Source organism: Dipteris shenzhenensis, chromosome 3, assembly GCF_047967505.1.
Source record: "Dipteris shenzhenensis isolate YYH24624 ecotype China chromosome 3, Dip_SZ_1.0, whole genome shotgun sequence".
NCBI classification, from domain to species: domain Eukaryota; kingdom Viridiplantae; phylum Streptophyta; class Polypodiopsida; order Gleicheniales; family Dipteridaceae; genus Dipteris; species Dipteris shenzhenensis.
Window position 1 is genome coordinate 50,199,210 of NC_141598.1, and position 18,148 is coordinate 50,217,357.

At 42.9% G+C, this 18,148-nt stretch overlaps 1 protein-coding gene across 1 annotated transcript; it reads left to right on the plus strand.

The window, feature by feature from the left end:
- The first annotated feature begins 8,982 nt into the window (after positions 1–8,982).
- On the plus strand, positions 8,983–10,194 carry LOC147903951 (jasmonate-induced oxygenase 2-like). Its single transcript, XM_087372365.1, has 3 exons — positions 8,983–9,368; positions 9,500–9,845; positions 9,961–10,194. Exons 1-3 carry the CDS (start codon positions 8,983–8,985, stop codon positions 10,192–10,194), a joined length of 966 nt encoding a protein of 321 aa, XP_087228491.1.
- Positions 10,195–18,148: the final 7,954 nt, after the last annotated feature.

Below are 18,148 nucleotides of genomic sequence, written 5' to 3' on the forward strand. Positions count from 1 at the left end.
TGGCTGCTTAGATGGCCTGGTGTTTTATCTTGGCAACCTTGGACTTGAGTTCCTTTTTCTATGGATGGCCTGAAGGGTAGGTAGTGTGAGTGGCCCGTAGTACCTCTTTAATTTGCTCTCGTTAAGGTAGCCATCCATTTCTATTCCATCAAGGGTGGCTATTCAACACGCCCCTTGTGGAGTGATTTTTACCACATGGTAGGGACCCATTCCTTGGTACTTGAGCTTGCGCTTGGTATTGCAGACGCTGTAGAGGAGTGCCAGATCACCCTCTACAAGGTCTTCATTATTGAGGTTGCGGTCGAACCATTTTTTGCGTCGGGCCTTCTCCACCCAAAGGCAATAGACTACACTCAACCTTGTCTCATCTAACTTTTCAAGGTCAATTAACCATTCTGCCAAGGCATTCTTCGTGAGCCTTTCTTTGACGGTAAGGAAGAGGCTAGGCATTACGTACTTCATTGGCATTATCGCCTCCACCTCGAAGGCTAGGTTGAAGGGGGTGTTGTGCGTGGCCACCTTGTAGGATGTTATGTAGGCCCATAAGGTTGCAATGAGCTTATGACTCAGTCGGTATGATTGGCCTCTACTGTGCAAGTTATGAGCTTACAAAAAGTTTTATTGGAGCTCTCAGCCAAGCCATTTGCCCTAGGATAGTATGGCGTTGACCTCCTATGTATGATCATGAATTCACTAGTCAAGATTGCTATCTTTTCGTTGAGGAAATGAGTTCCTCGATCACTGATTAGCTCTAAGGGACATCCCAACCACATGATAACTTGATCATATTAGAATTTAGCAGTGGATCTCATGTTTACCTTCATGGTGGCTCTCCCTTCTACCCACTTCGTGAAGTAATCTGTGGCCAAGATGATGTGTTTGGCCTCGGTTCCTTTAGCTGCTAGACTTATGGGTCCAATAAAATTGATGCCCCATTTCTCAAAGGGCTAATCAGTTAAGATTTCGGTTAAGGGCATCATGTCCACCTTATATGGGATTTGCACATGCTGGTTGGGGTCGCACCGCTTAATAAATTTGGGTGTGCCTCTGAAGAGAGTCGTCCACCAAAGGCCATCCTGGAGCACCTTACATGCTATAACATCAGCAGAAAAATGCCCTCTCACAATTCCAGAGTGGGCTTCCTCAAGTACCTTGATGTATTCGTGCTTGCACACACATCTACGCATGATGCCATCCTTGCCCATGTGGTATAGTTGTCCTGCAATTAGCTGATATGGCGCTGTGTCCTTAATGCATTTGCGGGATCTGTATTTCTTAAGAGTTTGGCCTAGGGGTAGGCCGTTGGCCAAGTAGTGACCGATTTCGGCGGCCCATTCAGGTATGATGTTGATGAGAAGGAGGGAAGTGTCAGGGAGGTCATCTTTGACTCCCGTTGGGGCTTCACCGTTTGGGATTCTCGATAGGTGGTCGGCTAGGACATGGGTCTTCCCCTTTCATACAACAACTGTGAAATCAAACTCCAAGAGGATTAGCATCCACCTGGTGATGCATCCCATCATGCATGGCTTGTTGGTCAAGTAGAACAATGCTGGGTGTAAGCATGATTGAGTGGACCAAAAAGCAGTGTCCATGGACATACTATGAGGGACTAATTTAGGGTGCCCAAAGCATAGGTGGACAAATATATTGTGAATTTAATCCTTCTTATATTTAAAAAGCACTAGAAGCACTATTCTTTTTGCCAATGTAATTTTAGCAAAGTTGGAAGCATCGATATAAACGTGGAATATTATCCCAGTTAGGTGCTCTCAACACCGGTGCGATGGCCACGGCTAGTCTGAGGGTTTCAAATGATTTCTGGCATTCCTTAGTCCACTCAAAGGGTACTACTAACTAGTAGCTTGTATAAGGGGAGGGCTATGTTCGCATAGAACAAGATGAACCTTCTATAGTAGCCCGTGTGGCCAGTAAATCGTTGTACTCCCTTAGCATTGGTGGGGGGTGGTAATCCCAAGATGCGTTTGATTTTGTTGTGGTCCATGGAGATTCCCTTCCAGGACACTATGTGGCCAAGAATTACACCATGTTTGACCTAGAATTGGCACTTAAGAGGATTAAGGGATATGTGGTATAACTGACACTTTTCCAAGATGAGTCTTAGGTATTTCATGTGATCATCCCTGTTGGTTCAGAGCCTTGAAGCTCATCCTCATGGGGAGGACTCTTTAGTCCTAAGGTTAATGTAGGGTCATCTGATTGGCTGGGTGGTGCAATCACAAGAAATGGGATTGGCCCATGCAATTGAATGTGCTCAATTGGTCTACATGCATGCAATCTTATGTGGTGGGTGGTTGTGACCTCTGAAGGACCTCGAGGGTTCTTCGTACATCTTGCCTGTGTGCACGACTATCTTCACCGACTTGTGATCTCAGAGGTGATGAGAGTCGGTTGCTTAGATAAAAGAGTAGGATTAGATGCAGGTTATGGTTAGTTGTGATCTCCTACGAGGAGCTTTGTAGCGACTGTGTGTCATGATCATGATTGTGTGTTGTGATCAATTAGTAAGCCTTTGTGGCTCAATCTTTTGTATACTACAACAAACCTAGTAGGGGTGCGCAGTCATCTATCTAAGTTTTGTTTTGCATCACATGTGATCTTTGTCACACGAAATCTTTTGCTATCTTAGATCAGTTCTTTGTTTTTACCTATAGTGGTATTAGAGCTAGGTCGAGCTCTATTAATGTGTGGTATTTTGCATGCATGTCTCCCGTTCCTCGGTGCTCTAGTGGTCAAACATCCGGATTGTGAAGAAATGAAAAACCAAATGATGCAGTCAGAGAACATCTCTTCATATACTTGTAGAGGCCAGCTTCCAAGCCCTTCTCAATCCTCAAAGACTCTGAAATGGATCTGACCAGAATGTTGGTAAACTGAAAGGAAAGCATGGAGTGAACACAAACTAAGAATTCTTGCTTATGGAATGAAGAAAGGTGAGGTCCTTAAGTAGGCACCTCTTACATGATCACTAACATCACTGATGACCTCTGAGCTCCACAATCATCTCCTCAATCTGCTCCTAGATTCTCTCAATCATCCTATGTGGCTTCTACCACCACCTAACAGTGCTTATGGGCACCTAACTGTGCCTCTAGCACACACATAGAAACCAAGATGTGCCTGAGGCATACACCTTGAGATATCCCATCATACCCCCCCTCAAGGGAATGCCTCAGGCTATGTCAAGGATACATCTAGGCTCATAGTTTCTCATGCCTTCTCATGGTGGTCAAGGATAAATCTATGGCTAGGTTCTCATGCTAGCAAGGGGCTCCCAGAGAGTGAAGTAAACAAAAGGGACACAAAAGACCTTCCAATGGTTATCTGCCCTGCATGTACATGCACACAATGTCTGCAAGAGGTACCATGGAGCAAAAACACATACACATGGCCTACATCATATGGTGACGAGAGGTGTTTACAAAACACACAATAGTTTATTTCATTCATTTTGGAGGACTATCCAGGCTGAGTACCTTGACTCAACCTCGGGGGGTTCGCTATGTATAAACCCTCTATATCACGTGCGTTCAAGGCCTATATCTAAAATCCCTTATCTGTAAAATTTTCATTAATAAAATGTACCCCTTTTCTATACAAAACTGTAAATTTTTTCCAAAACTATTTTAAATAGTCCCTTGTGTATATTTATTTCTGTAAATTTTAGAAATAAAAAATATCCTTCTGTTGAACTCACGTGATAGGGTTACATATGATGAGTGACCCCCCCAAGGACTCAACAAAAAGAGAGATCTGGAGCATACATGGAGATGATTCAAAAAGCATAATCTTCATAGGATGCCTCATCTTCTGGAGACACATCAACTGAAAGTAGATTGGCAGTTTCTGACTTTGAAGTTGCTTCCTTTCTGGCTCTACAAAACTTTTCATGATGATTGTTTTTGCCATAGTGTTTGCATGGATTGATCTTGAAGCAATCCCTTGAGAGGTGATTAGTCTTCCCACAATGATTGCAAGGTGAAAACTTGCCCTTCTAGATTTTTATGGCATAGGCTATGTCATTGCCTTTCCGGAGTTCCATGTGCCTTTCTTCTTCTTGAAGAGTAGAGATAAGACCTTCAAGATTAGGATTAGGGAGATTTTTCAAAGTGGTAACAATATGATCATAATCTTCAGGCATACTCTTGAGCAACACTGCCATTGCATCATATGTAGTGATTGGAGAGTTGATAGAAGCAAGTTGAGTCATGAGACTCCTCATGTAATTGACATGGGTAGCCAAAGGAGTGCCACTAACCATCTTCAATTCAAAGAAAGCAATCTAAAGTGATAATTTTGAGATGTGAGAGCTAGCACCAAAAATAATGTCAAGCTTCTGCCAAGCTTCTGAAGGAGACTCTAAGTCAGAGATGTGATAAATATAGTCATCTCCTAAGGCAAGAGCAATGATGCCATATGCTTTCTCCTCTCTAGCAGGATCTCTTGCTGGGCATGTCGGAGCTGAGGATTCTCCAGCATTGGAGGCTATTGAAGAAGAAGTTGAAGCCGGTTTGACAAGCCCCCAGAGGTTTTCCCTCATCAATGCAAATTTAACCTTCATCTGCCATGTGTGAAAGCCCTTACCATTGAACTTATCCATATTCAAGATGGTAGCCATGAGAGGGTCTAACCCAAGAATTGGGCAGTGTCTTCTCTCTTACAAGGCTAGAAAAACAACTGAAAAGCTTCAAAGTAGAAGCATTTAATGTAGCAAAGACTTGTGACCAAATTTCATACTACAAATCAATGATGCTTTCACTTACATGCTTCACAGAGGTGGCTAAATGAAAGCTTTCCAAGCAAATCCAGGTATAGCAACTTCAAAGAAAGTTGTAGCCACAGTTGTACTGATGCTTTTCAAAACTTTAAAACCTTAGAAATGCCAAAGTAGCATCTAATGTAGCATCACACTCACAACCTTGTCAAAACTATCCAAAAAAGAGGCTTGAACTTGGAGGGCTTGTATCTCACTCTTCAAAGCAAAAAAAAAGAGGGCTTTCTAGAGCAAAAGAAAGCTCATATACCAGAGAAGATCTAGCACAAAGGTTGGGTGAAATGGCATGCTGTTTTGCCCGGGGGAGTTGCTGTAGTCTGAACCTGTGTTTTGACGTTTTCTCCTTCGTTACTAAACCAAATGGGCTGCAAAGTGACTCAAAATGTTCGTCTTGAGGTCGCCCATCTACTCCTAAGAGCGATCGAGCAATGGTGCTGCAGGCAGGGAGTATTTTGCAACATAAAAATGCTTTGTTTGGAGAATGGCAGCCAGCAAAGACGTTTTTTTTTTCAATTGCTTGCAGGTGGAAGTTCACCCAAACGAGGGGTATCTCCAGCAGGAAGGACTTAGAGAATGGCGGAGAACTGAGGGAGAACAAGCTTTAGCAAGATTTGGGAAGAAAGGGAAGAAATGGTGAAGATGAAGAAGAAGAAGACGGAGAAGAACAACATGATGTGGCACAAATGGGCTCAAGGAGGATCAAAGGGCTCTGATACCATGTTGGTAAACTGAAAGGAAAGCATGGAGTGAACACAAACTGAGAATTCTTGCTTATGGAATGAAGAAAGGTGAGGTCCTTAAGTAGGCACCTCTTACATGATCACTGACATCACTGATGACCTCTGAGCTCCACAATCATCTCCTCAATTTGCTCCTAGATTCTCTCAATCATCCTATGTGGCTTCTACCACCACGTAACAGTACTTATGGGCACCTAATTGTGCCTCTAGCACACACATAGAAACCAAGGTGTGCCTGAGGCATACACCTTGAGATATCCCATCACAGAAAGAATAAGCATGGAGCTATCTTTGTAATGTTCAATGGAAAAACTCTTGCATTGTGGAAGTTACTCGGGGGGGTCACTCATCATATGTAACCCTATCACGTGAGTTCAACAGAAGGATTTTTTTTATTTCTAAAATTTACAGAAATAAATATACATAAGGGACTATTTAAAATATTTTTGGAAAAAATTTGAATAGAAAAGGCGTACATTTTATTAATGAAATTTTTTACATATAAGGGACTTTAAATATAGGCCTTGAACGCACGTGATATAGAGGGTTTATACATAGTGACCCCCCCGAGGGAAGTTAGCCACACGTTTGCTGTTCATGCAAAAGGGTTTGTGGCAATTGGTGGCCGGTACTGAGAAGAAGCCAAAAGAATGCTCCACTAAAGCTGATAAAATATCGCTTTGGGAGCAGAGAGATCGGAAGGTAGTTGGTTTCATGGGAAGAGCTCTTGGACCTGATTATTTCCATTACCTTGATGTCAATAAGTCAGCTACAGAGAATTGGGTTACTCTAGAAACACTTTTCAGTGTTAAAATGAAGCATTCGAAGTCTAATTTAAAGCAAGATTTGTTTGATCTTCAAATGGATGAATCAAAGACCTTGGGGGTATTTCTAAATCGAATGCAAGCTCTCCTTAGACAGCTTAGTGATCTTGGAGCTAAAGTGGAGGACGAAGACAAGAAGGCGATTCTATTAAGGAGTCTACATACAGAGCAGTATGGAAAGATAATCCGAATTTTACATCTTGACGATGATCTAGACTTCCTCGACTGTGTGGCAATGCTTATTAGTGAGGAGAAGCGAAGCAGTTTGTCTATCTACGCCACAAGAGCTTACTCAGCTGTCAACAAAAAGAAGAAAACCATGCAAGATACTCGACACTGTTCTTCCTATGGAAGAGATGGTCATTTAAACTAGATCAAAGGTGAAACAATCAATCAACAATGGTTTGGCAAATATTTACTAATATTGTTTCAAACTAATGATACAATCAAATACAAGGCTAAGGCAACTCACCTGTGCATTTGCCAAACCACGGGCCTATGGGCTTGGGCATATTAGCAAAAATTGGTCTGGCAAGGCGAAAATCGATAGAAGAGCTAGAGAGCTAGGAATTTCTCCAAGAGCATATTGTATCCATTTTTGGGAGGGGAAGGGGGAGGAAGCTTAAGAAGTGGTTGGTTGTGGCGGACATACAACCGAAGGTAGGGGGTTGCCATTATTGATGGAAATATGTTCATCGTGAAGTGCTCGAGCTAGGTTTGGTTCTCGGTAACCAACACACTTGATGCTCACGATATCTTTTTGGTGCAATTGACGTTGGTAAAAGGAAGAGGAAATGTTGCACTAAGGGCTTCTTTATGGGTCAAAAATCGAGCATATTCGTGTTCGACCACCACTTTTAGGTGCACAAATTTGCCTGGAAGAGTTGAGGATAGCTAAGGAGCTTGAGTTGCCAAGAAGAACGGTATCCCCTCCTCTATTAGTCCTTTACAATGGGATGTCAAGGATTGCTGCATTGGATGGAGACCCAATACCCAACACCAAACGAGGAACCAGGAGCTCTACCACTGGAGCCGAGAATGGGCTAAAGATAGCCTGTCACTTTGAGAGAGAGAGAGAGAGAGAGAGAGAGAGAGAGAGAGAGAGAGAGAGAGAGAGAGATGCAATGCTTTTTAAAAAAAATTGCAACGAAATGCTCTTAGTCTAGATTAAATGTTAAAGTTTTTCAAAGGTTGAGATTCATTAAAAAACCTCAAATTTTATTATGTAAAATTAAAGGCAACCTCTGATCCCAAGTTTGAGAGCCAGTGGAGCGGGTCTCTGATGCATCTATGACTAGTCATGTTACTCATCCTTTCTGATGGAGAGTGCTTTCTCCCCCATCCTTTGTCCACAACATGCATCAACAGTGGATCTATGCTACAGAACACAATATTTCCCCCATCCTTTGTCTATAATACGCAATTACGCATTAGATTCTTTGCACATCCAAGTTGAGAGCAATGATATACCGTATGGGAGCAATGCAAATCCCATAGACAAAAGTTATGAGATGAGAAGAGATCAAGGGCTTGTTTCCATGCCATGTGGGTGTGCGCACCTAGGTGCGTGGAAACGATAGGCAGAGCGGTGGCCAAACCAACCTCTCCTTGTGAGCAAGGGCTGCATTGGCCACCAGAGGCCAGCCTGTCATTTTCACACACCTGGTGTGGAAAAAGGGCCAAAGACGTAGAGGTGGGAGATGGGTACAGCACAAATGATAATTTTAGTGTTGTTAATATAGATAAATGGGAGATCCAGATATCTCGGAGGTTAGTTCTATGAGAGCTGCACACAAAGTCCCATCCGGATTGAGCGAGGCATGGCTAAGTGATCCCACTCATGTTAAGCCTAGCGCCCAGGTAGTTTGGCCAATAGTTGGTCAATAGATACTTAATGGAGATGTAGGTGGGGGATTCCAGAGAATACAAAAAATTGAATTAACACATAGCAATTTGAATTTGGCACATACCCCTTTGCATTCAACACAACTCTACACATAATACTTTGCATTTAGCACATGACCACGCATTTATGTGTGGGGAGAGTTACCACACTTCCTCACCAAAATTATAAGACCAATGAATGTTCCCTTTTTTGGCTTCATTTCAATTTGCATTTTTAAAATCATGACACGTGGATCAAGGAGAGGCCATATTTTCATTTGATTCCACAATGCTGGGTGGCTAATGAAAAAGGAGACGTGAGGTTTTCTTGACATTTTAATATTCGTGGCTGAACGAAAGAAAGGCATTGCGACCTATTCCATGCTATAGACAGTTTTATTGTTACGCGAGGGTCAATGTAGAGGGATCTAACGTTCGTGGATGCTCTACTGCAGCTACTTCTCGTCGTCGTCGTCTTCATCTTCGTCTTCCACTCTTCTCATAATGGCGCCACCTCGTGCTGCATCAGCCCACATAACCTTGGCTCCCACGCGCCCCCTCTCCAACCTCCTGGATCGGTTCCTCGACCTCCAGCTTCACGATCCGGCTCCTCCCAGTGCTTCGCTCGAAAATTTCTGTGGGATCCCTCCACCGACTTTGCCACCATCTGTAGCTTGCATGACAGTTTCTCAGCTCCAACCTCAACATCCAACTCCTCTCCATTCCCTCCCAGACGTCACAGATGACTGGCATCCTGCTCCCCAGAGCCACCTGCAGGTTGGAAATATCCCCATCGTCGATCTGGCTGGCCTCCACTCCGGTGGCCGGCCTCGTCGAAGAGGTAATGCAAAGCTTGAGGAACTGGGGTACCTTTCATGTTATCAACCATGGCATCTCACTGGCGCTTCTGGAGACGCTAGCACGCGTCAGCGAGGAGTTCCATAAGGGCTTGTCCTTTGAAGAGAAAATGGAGTACAGAGAAATGCCTGGCAGTGTTGCCGGCCAAGGCTTCCGCGTAAGCAAAGTGAAGGACAAAAACAGCCTTGTCGACAGCCGGAAAGATAGCTTCCTTGTGCTTCTTTATCCCCCGACAGTCGTCGAATACAACTTTTGGCCCCCATCCTACAGGTAGATGAACTTGCCAATTGAATGTCGATTTCTCATGTCGCACTTTTTGTTGAGAATGTGTGGTGACAGCAGCTTATTGTGATACAACAAAATAGTGTGCGCTTCTCAACTGATGCCTTTAAAACCTGCAGAAAAGAGGAGAATACCATCAGCCAGATGAGTGACGGTATGATCAAGTTGGCCAGAAACGTTCTGTCTTTACTAGCAGAAGGTTTAAACCTGGACGCCGCGACCTTGGAGCGTGCCATTGGCCCTTGTCGATTTGGATTCGCACATGGTTTCTACAAAGAAGCACAGTCGACGGACGTCAAGCTTGCTATGCCTCCTCATGGAGACCCGGGAATTATGACGTTAATCGTAGAGCACAGCGATCGAGTCGCAGGCCTTCAAGTTAAGAAGCCCGTGGATGGATCATGGCACACAGTGCGCACGCCGCAGGAGGGAGCGCTCCTCGTGTCAATCTCAGAACAATTGGAGGTAGATTTGAGAGGGGGAACTTTCTGAGCTAGTGGTGTCTATCATCTTCCTTCCAACCGTGAAATCAACCAGGTAATTTTCTACGACTGAGCTAGCTGGATGGTCGTAACTGTAGATGCTGACGAACGGGTACGTGAAGACGACGTGGCACAGAGTGTTATGGCCCTCCGACGAGAGGTTTTCTGCAATAGCTGCGTACAGTCCAATGTTGGACAATCCACTGGCGCCCATTCCTGAGCTGGTTGAGCGAAGTGGGTGCCTCTCACCCTACAAAGCCAGGACCTTGCTGGAGCGTTACAACATCATCCAGAAACGGGGCTATCAATTCTCCGACACGCTCATCGACTGAGGGCCAATGACTTCCCCCATCACTACCTCCTGAGTCCTACGTATTACAAGGAACCCATCACTACCACCTTTCTATCTTATATATTACAAGAAAGCTAAGTGAAGCTATCGAAGGAAGGTAAGTCAATGTATCTCTTTCTCTTTAGAAGGTATCTACCACTACCCTTCCTCAAACATTTATATGTTTAGATATGAATTCAAAGATCTAGTATCTATTTATATATGAACTCAAAGGTGAATGAGGTGTTTATATATATGAATTCAAAGGTGAATGTGGCGTTTATATATAAATTCAAAGATCTATCAGTTTATATAGGAATTCAAAGATGAATGTGGTGTTTATATATGAATTCAAAGATATAGATGTTTATATTATAGCTAGTGGAGCACACCCTCATTGACGTGGGCCAACAACTTAGCTCTCACCATGAGCTACTAGAGCACACTCTCATCGATGAGGGCCAATGACTTAGCTCTCTCCCCATCACTACACCCTTTCTATCTATATTACGAGGAAGCTATGATCTCCCTATTTATACGCCAAATGAAGCTAAGTCAATGCATCTATTGGTACAAGTCTCTGTTCATATATGAACGCAAGGATCTATCGATTTAAATTATGAATTCAAAGGTGAATATAGTGACTTTGTACATGGAGGAAGGGTTTCATGCTGGCACTTTTACAATAGAGGTATAAGCTTTGGTCTAATTAAAGATATTAGATTCTAGCAAGACTAGAGCAACAAGGGTGCAAAACTGAGTGTGCTATAGTGATAAAGCCAACAATTTTGGATGCAAAAAAGAAAGCAAATGATTTCTTAAAGGGTGTTGGGCTATGAAAAGATAATTTTTGTAGGCTAATCTCTATAAATGGCAATGATTTGAACCACATGAATTAGTTAAATATATACTTGGAAATTCATAATATAATTTCATTAATCCTTCACTATAAACCTTTAAGGAGGTAGTGCTAATGAGCCTTATTTGTGAGAAAGCGTCAAGTGGCTCTTGTGTTTTTTTTGCCAATTGGGGTGATCTCGGAGACTACTTTGAAACTGAGCCATTTGTGTAGACCTCCTCTCCATCAACTGGTATCAGAGCCCGGGTGATCTAGCTGAGCGTGTGTGAATGCCTGGAAGCTCAGCAACTCTACCGGAGGAAGGAGAAGCTCTCTGGGAAGCTTTGTGGGTGACTTTACTTGCATCCGAGTGTGCAAAGACCTTGAAGGAACCTTTGGAAAAGTCATTTTGGTTTTGCGAAGTGGTTTTGAGAGCCTGTTAAGTGTTTTCAAAGAAAAATTCATTTTTTTTGCTTTTCTGTGTTCCGTTTGACGACAGAGACTCCATATTGACTTGTAGAGGCAACCATTGCCTGCTTTTGGTGTCCATTTCACTTCAGGAGCTTGGAAGCACCTTCATTCTTGAATTTGGGATCATTTCGTTGGATTTTTGGCTCACTGTGTCAGTTTCAACGTTTTTCTGCCTGGGTATTGGAACTCAAGTTTGGAGCAACCATTTATAGATTTGTCAGTTCTGGTGGACTCAGGAGGTCCTAAAACTTCTATGTTTCTCATCATTCGCACTCTGGTGGAGTTTACAAATTGTTGAGTTTCCAAAAACGTTTTTCAGTCCGTGTGTTGGACCTAGTGATTGGGACCACGGTTTCCAAAACCGTTTGTCCCATTGCATTCCGGACGTTTAAAAACCCCTACCTATCAGTTATTGCACGATTCAGTGGAGTATTTTCAGAGTTATAGATTTCTATGTATTTGATTTCGTCTCTCTGTTATGCATTTTTCATTCTAAGGTTTTGAAACCTTAGATTTATGCCACATGGCAGTGGATAAATGTTGACTCCCATTGGGTTGTAGTGGATCATTTATAGGCCATTTGGATGCATTGTGATCCTTATTGGATGCGCTGATAGACCCAGATTGCCTTGTGGGATGCTATTTTTTATGGACGCTTTGCACATGGTGGCTATTTTATGCTGAGGGACAGCTTTGACACATTGTAAGTGATGCACTGATAGTGTTATGCTCTCTTGGATGAGATATTGTTGATGCATATGCCCATGGATGGTGTTTATGCTTGAGCCATTTGGCACTTACTGGCATTTTGGATTGCCATTGCAGTTGGCATTTTCTTTTGGGCCAGATTTGCTCATATGGATGCATAGTACATGCACATGAGTCAGCTATACCTCATGCTCAAACTATAAGGATTCAAAATCTAAGTTGAGCAGAAAAGTTGTAGCTTGTTTCAAGGGCTACAACTTTGCTTTTGAAAGTTTTCTAATCTAAAATATCTGTCAAAAGTTATCAGACCTGCAAAACATCAGAGAGTTGCAGGCTGCAGCTTGTGACAGCTGTACAAAGTGAGCAGGTGGCTATTTTCAACATAAAATTTTGAAAAATCAGTAAGGATTTTGGACCTGCGGTAAACTGAGAAGTTGTAGAGTTTTCTACAAGCTGCATTTCTTCTGTTTACACTTTTTGCATCGGAGCTACTGTGCAAAAGCTATTGGCTAGTTTTGCGATGCCTTGAGGTCCCTTACAGTAGAACATGTATTTGTGACAGTGACAGTGTGGCTACTGTCATTGCAGTTGATATTTGTTGGGCTTGAGTTTGGTACATTGGTGCAGTGTATCCTGGTTGTTTTGTCATCCATTGTGATGGCTTCGGCATTAGAGAATGCATTGTTTAACATTAAGAAGTTGGATGGCACAAACTTCTCCTATTGGAAGGAGCAAATCTACTATGTTTGTGGTGCAGAAGAAGCAAGTAAAGTCTATAAAATGCAAAGGCATAAAGCCATAGGATTGGGAAGATGATGAAGACTAGAAGGAATTGGATGAGCTTGCATGCGCCACGATCATGCTCACACTTTCAAAATCGGTGTATTTCAATGTGAGAGATATTGCAAGTGGTACCTATGGTGTGTGGACAAAGTTGCATGATCTTTATGAGAAGCAGAGTGCCGCTTGTCAAGTGTATTGGCTGAAGAAACTCATATATCTTCACATGGAAGAAGGGAATTCAATGTCTAGCCATTTAAATGAGTTTAACACAAATTTCAGTCAACTTTCAGCTCAGAAAATTGCCTTTGATGACTCAATTAGGGCAATGTTCTTATTGGTCACCCTACCTGAAAGTTGGGACACTTTTAGGACTGCTATAAGCAATTCAGCCCATGTAGGAGGCCTGACAAGTAGTGATGTTGAGAGTAGCCTTCTCACTAAGGAGGTAAATAGAAAGAACAATGCTGGAACTAAAAGTTCAAGTGCTCTCAATGTGAGAGGGAGGTCATATTCAAGGGGAAAATACCAGGACAGAAATAGAAGCAAGTCTAGAAGCAAATCTAGAGGAAAATCCCACACCAAAAAGGATTTGGAATGCTTCTACTATGGGAAGAAAGGCCATTTCAAAAAGTATTGCTACAAATGGAAGAACAATAAAGGCAAAGGCAAAGCTAATATGCAACCCAAGAAGGAAGAGAAATCCACGGTCAATATAGAGGAAGTGAATGCCATAAGTAACAATAGTGATGAGGGTGACATTCTTTATGCCTCTATGTTTGAGCATGCTTGCAGGAAGGAAAGGATCCGTGAGACTTGGAAATGATTATCCATGTGACATTGTTGGAGTGGGAGATATCCACTTGTCTCTTCCTAATGGTTCTACATTTGTACTCAAGAATGTTAGGCATGTTCGAAATCTGAAAAAGAGCTTAATAAGTATGGGACAACTTGATGATGATGGCTATCATGTGTTTTTTGGCAACAATACATGGAAAATAAGCAAAGGGTCACTTGTAATTGCTAGAGGTTCCAAGCATGGAACGTTGTACTCAATGCATGTGTCAGGCATAAGAGACAATGTAATCAATGTGACCGAGCAGCCATTGGTCTCTTTGTGGCATCATCAGTTGGGACACATGAGCATGATAGGAATGAAGATACTTTCTAGTTTGGAGTATGTTCCTGTGTTTAATTTTTTAGATTTTAGCATGTGTGAGCATTGCATGTATGGGAGATGTATGGAAGCAAACACGGTCTTCACATAAAAAATCCTTGGGCAAGAAGAGGCTTGAACCATTAGAGTTGGTTCATAGTGATGTGTGTGGACCTATGCCTACTGTCTCATTGGGTGGTGCTTCTTACTTTGCTACTTTCATTGATGATGCTACACGGAAAGTGTGGGTGTATCCTCTTCGGAAGAAGAGTGATGTCTTTGATGCATTTCAAAAGTTCTTAGCATTTGCTGAAAATCAGTCGGGCAAGAAGCTCAAATGCTTGTGCACTGATAATGGAGGAGAGTATACCTCTCATGCATTTAAGAGTTTTTGTGAGCTACGTGGCATCAAGCGGAGTTGACTACTCCTGAGAATCCTTCTTAGAATGGGGTTGCTGAGAAGATGAATAGAACTATTCAAGAAAGCAATATAAGCATGCTTTCTAATGCCGGTCTACCTCATGGCTTTTGGGCTGAGTCTATCAAGACATCAATACATCTTATCAATAGATCGCCTAGCCCAGTCACATACTTGGCATGAGGATTGTTCGAGATAGGAATAAGAAACTCCTTCATTTGTCACAGAAAGAGTCCAGAGATGCACCGGAGTCTAGATGGGATCATTGGAAGATGATCAAAGTTGTGGTTCAACTAGGGAAGGAGTGGCACAATGATCCTCCCAGCATCCCAGAGTAGGATGCCACCAGATGGGGCCTCTGGCCTCCAGTGGGATCAGGGAGAGTGGTTTTGGCCTTCCAAGATCGGTCTTACTGAGGAGGTGGATCAGGTGCTCTTCTTATCCTATACCACTCGGATTGGTAGGAGGCTTGAGATGGACTCTTTGACATGGACCCCTTTGAGGGAGAGGCATTGGGTGGCCTGGAGGGTGCTCGAGGAGGTACATTTCGGGTTTTGGATGCTCCTATGGTCTAGCTTGTAGCCAAGAAAGATCTCCTCCTTTTTTTGATTAGCCACCCACGGAGGCTTGCCCATAGGCCCAAAGTTAGAATAGATGCGGGTGGAGGGTCGGTGTCACTGTTGTTGCTCACTGTCCTTAGAATTGTAGTAGTGCAGAGAGGATTTGGGTTCTAGATGGGAGCCTTTGTATTATGGCATTGTTGTCTCTGTGCCAACATGGACTTAGGTAGAACAGAATGTGTATGTAGAGTAGCGGCAAAGCTCCACTTGTACTTGCATAAGGCTAGAAATAATCCCTCTTAGAAATCCAACTTGCATGTTCTACATGCAAGTTCTACATATGACTTCTACATGCAACTCCTACATGCGAGTTCTACATGCAACTCCTACATGCGAGTTCTACATCCTCCTCCTCCTCCTTCTCCCTCCCTCTTCCTCCACCTCCTCCTCCCTCTTCATCCTCCTCCTCCCTCCTCCTCCTCCTCCTCCTCCCCTCTCCTCCCTTCTCCTCCTCCTCCCTCCTCTCTCTTCTTTCCCCCATGCTCTTACACCTTCTTCCTCTCCCACTCTTATCCTCAACCCTTAATCTCCATGATCTACAAGGGAGACGAGTTCTCCACCATGTACCCTACTCTAAACCTTGGAACCTCTTCTAAACTCTGGAACCTCCTTCTAAACTCTGGAACCTCTCTCTAAACCTTGGAACCTCCTTCTAAACCTTGGACCTCCTTCTAAACCTTGGAACTCCTTCTAACACTGGAACCTCTTCTAAACCATGGAACCTACTTCTAACCCTTAAACTCCTCCTAAACCCTGCAACCCCCAATGAAGACAAAAGCCGTCATCTCACCGAACACAACTCGAGGTCCTAAGCTACATGTATACTACAAACGACAACCCCGATATATCTGTAGGTGACAAAAAGCCGCGGAACCTTGCATACTGAGAATACCCTGCTCTTCCCGTGGAAGCCGTGGGAAAGAGCCAACATTTGGCGCCACTGTCGGGGAGACTAGCATCTCAAGTAACGAGTAAACATACGCAGGTATGTGTAAAAAACAAACTACTTCAAACTTTCATGAACATATCACTCAAGAGCTAGGAGAGCTAAAATTTTTCCAACTCAAGTAAAAAAATAAAATAAATTCCTAGCTGAAACTCTTCGTTACCGGTTTAGGAAAATGCATGTTTTCTAGAAAAACTACACCTTAAGGAATAAATCAGACCATGTGATGGTTGTCAGAGTGTAGAGCTTGAAATTCTAAACATTTCTCCTTTTTACAGAAGCACATTCTGACACACCCCCACCCCAAAAAAGCAAAATTTAGCCCTACTTTAATCCCTCGTAACTCATCTGTTTGGGATGCAAACTCGACCTCGTTTGCACCAAGATTTCACACATGGAAACACCACGCTAAGGGGTATTTTTTCAGCCCATTGCACACCATTTTGGCATCCCTAGCACTCGCTCTCGGGACCTTGAAACAGAGGCTGAGAATGCTAAAACTGAAGATCAAATCTTTGATAATGATAGCCATTCTGCATGCCCTAATGGCAGTCGAGCTTCGAAAAGTTGAACCTCCGCCTCTTGAATGGTCCCTCAAAATTAGAACCACTGCCTCTTGAATGGTCCCCTGAGGGACTGGAAGGAGTATGCATAGCAAATGAACCCTTACTTGGAAACACCTTACTAGTGGAAAAGTTACCCCACAGTTCCCAACTTAAGAAGTTTTGGAAATATAAGCCACATGTGCGGATGAAGCTCGATCAAGAGACTTCAGAAAAAGAAAGTCAAAAAGAGCCTAACAAATTGTTAAATGCAACTATGGCACCACCCGGTACACATGGCACATGTCAGGCTAGTTCAACACCATCAGAGGCCGATCTTTGAGAAGTGTCGAAATACTTCAAGAATTACACAAGTGGCAGTGCACCAATAGCAATGCCAAGACCACTAAGAAAATTTGAAGTTCAAGAAACCGATAGCATTGGAGAAACTCCAATCTATGAGAGACCGGCAAAAACATGCACAATAAACCTCGCCTTTGAAGGGGAGGAAGAAAAACTGGTTTTCATTGGGAAACAGCTTCGACAAGAAGATGAAACCAAACTCAAAGCACTCCTAATGGAATACCGTGACTGCCTAGCATGGTATACAAAGAGATGAAAGGAATTTCACCAAACGTGGTAGTACACACGATACCTATAAGGGAAGGTGCTCACTCTAAGGTATGTGAACCTTATCGCACAAATCCTAAGTATGCACCATGGTTTATGACAAGCTGGAAAAACTCCTAGATGCCAAATTCATCTACGAGATAGAGCACACTGATTGGGTTTCACCCATCGTCATTGTGTCTAAACGCGACAGGAAGCTTAGAATATGCGTAAACTTAAAAAATGTGAATGCTACCACAATTAGGGATCACTATCCCCTACCCTTAACAGGAACAGTGTTGGAAAAAGTGGCAGGCTCCGAAATATATAGCTTCTTGGATGGCTTCAGTGGCTATAACCAAGTGCAAATTGCTCTTACAGACCAATTAAAAGTAGCATTTGCTACAGAATGGGGTATTTTTGCATATAGAGTCATGCCATTTGGCCTTTGTAATGCCTCGACCACATTCCAGTGAGTCATGTTCATAGCTTTCAAGTCATTTTTGAATAAGTTTTTACAGGTGTTCTTGGATGATTTGTGCATCCATTCAAATAAAAAAGACCACTTCAAATGTCTTGAAGCAGTACTAATCAAAATGCAGGGAGTATGGCATCTCCCTAAATTCAACAAAATGCCAGTTCATGGTCACCCACAGAGTTGTTTTGGGACACATTGTCTCTCAACATGGGATTGCAACTAACATGGACAAAATCAAAATCATCATGGAATTGCCTCCTCCTACAAATTCCAAAGGTGTACAGGTCTTTATGGGACATCCTGGCTATTATAGAAGATTTATATTGCGGTATGCCATGATAGCTAAACTGCTTTACAAATTATTAGTGGAATTGTTATGGACCGAAGAG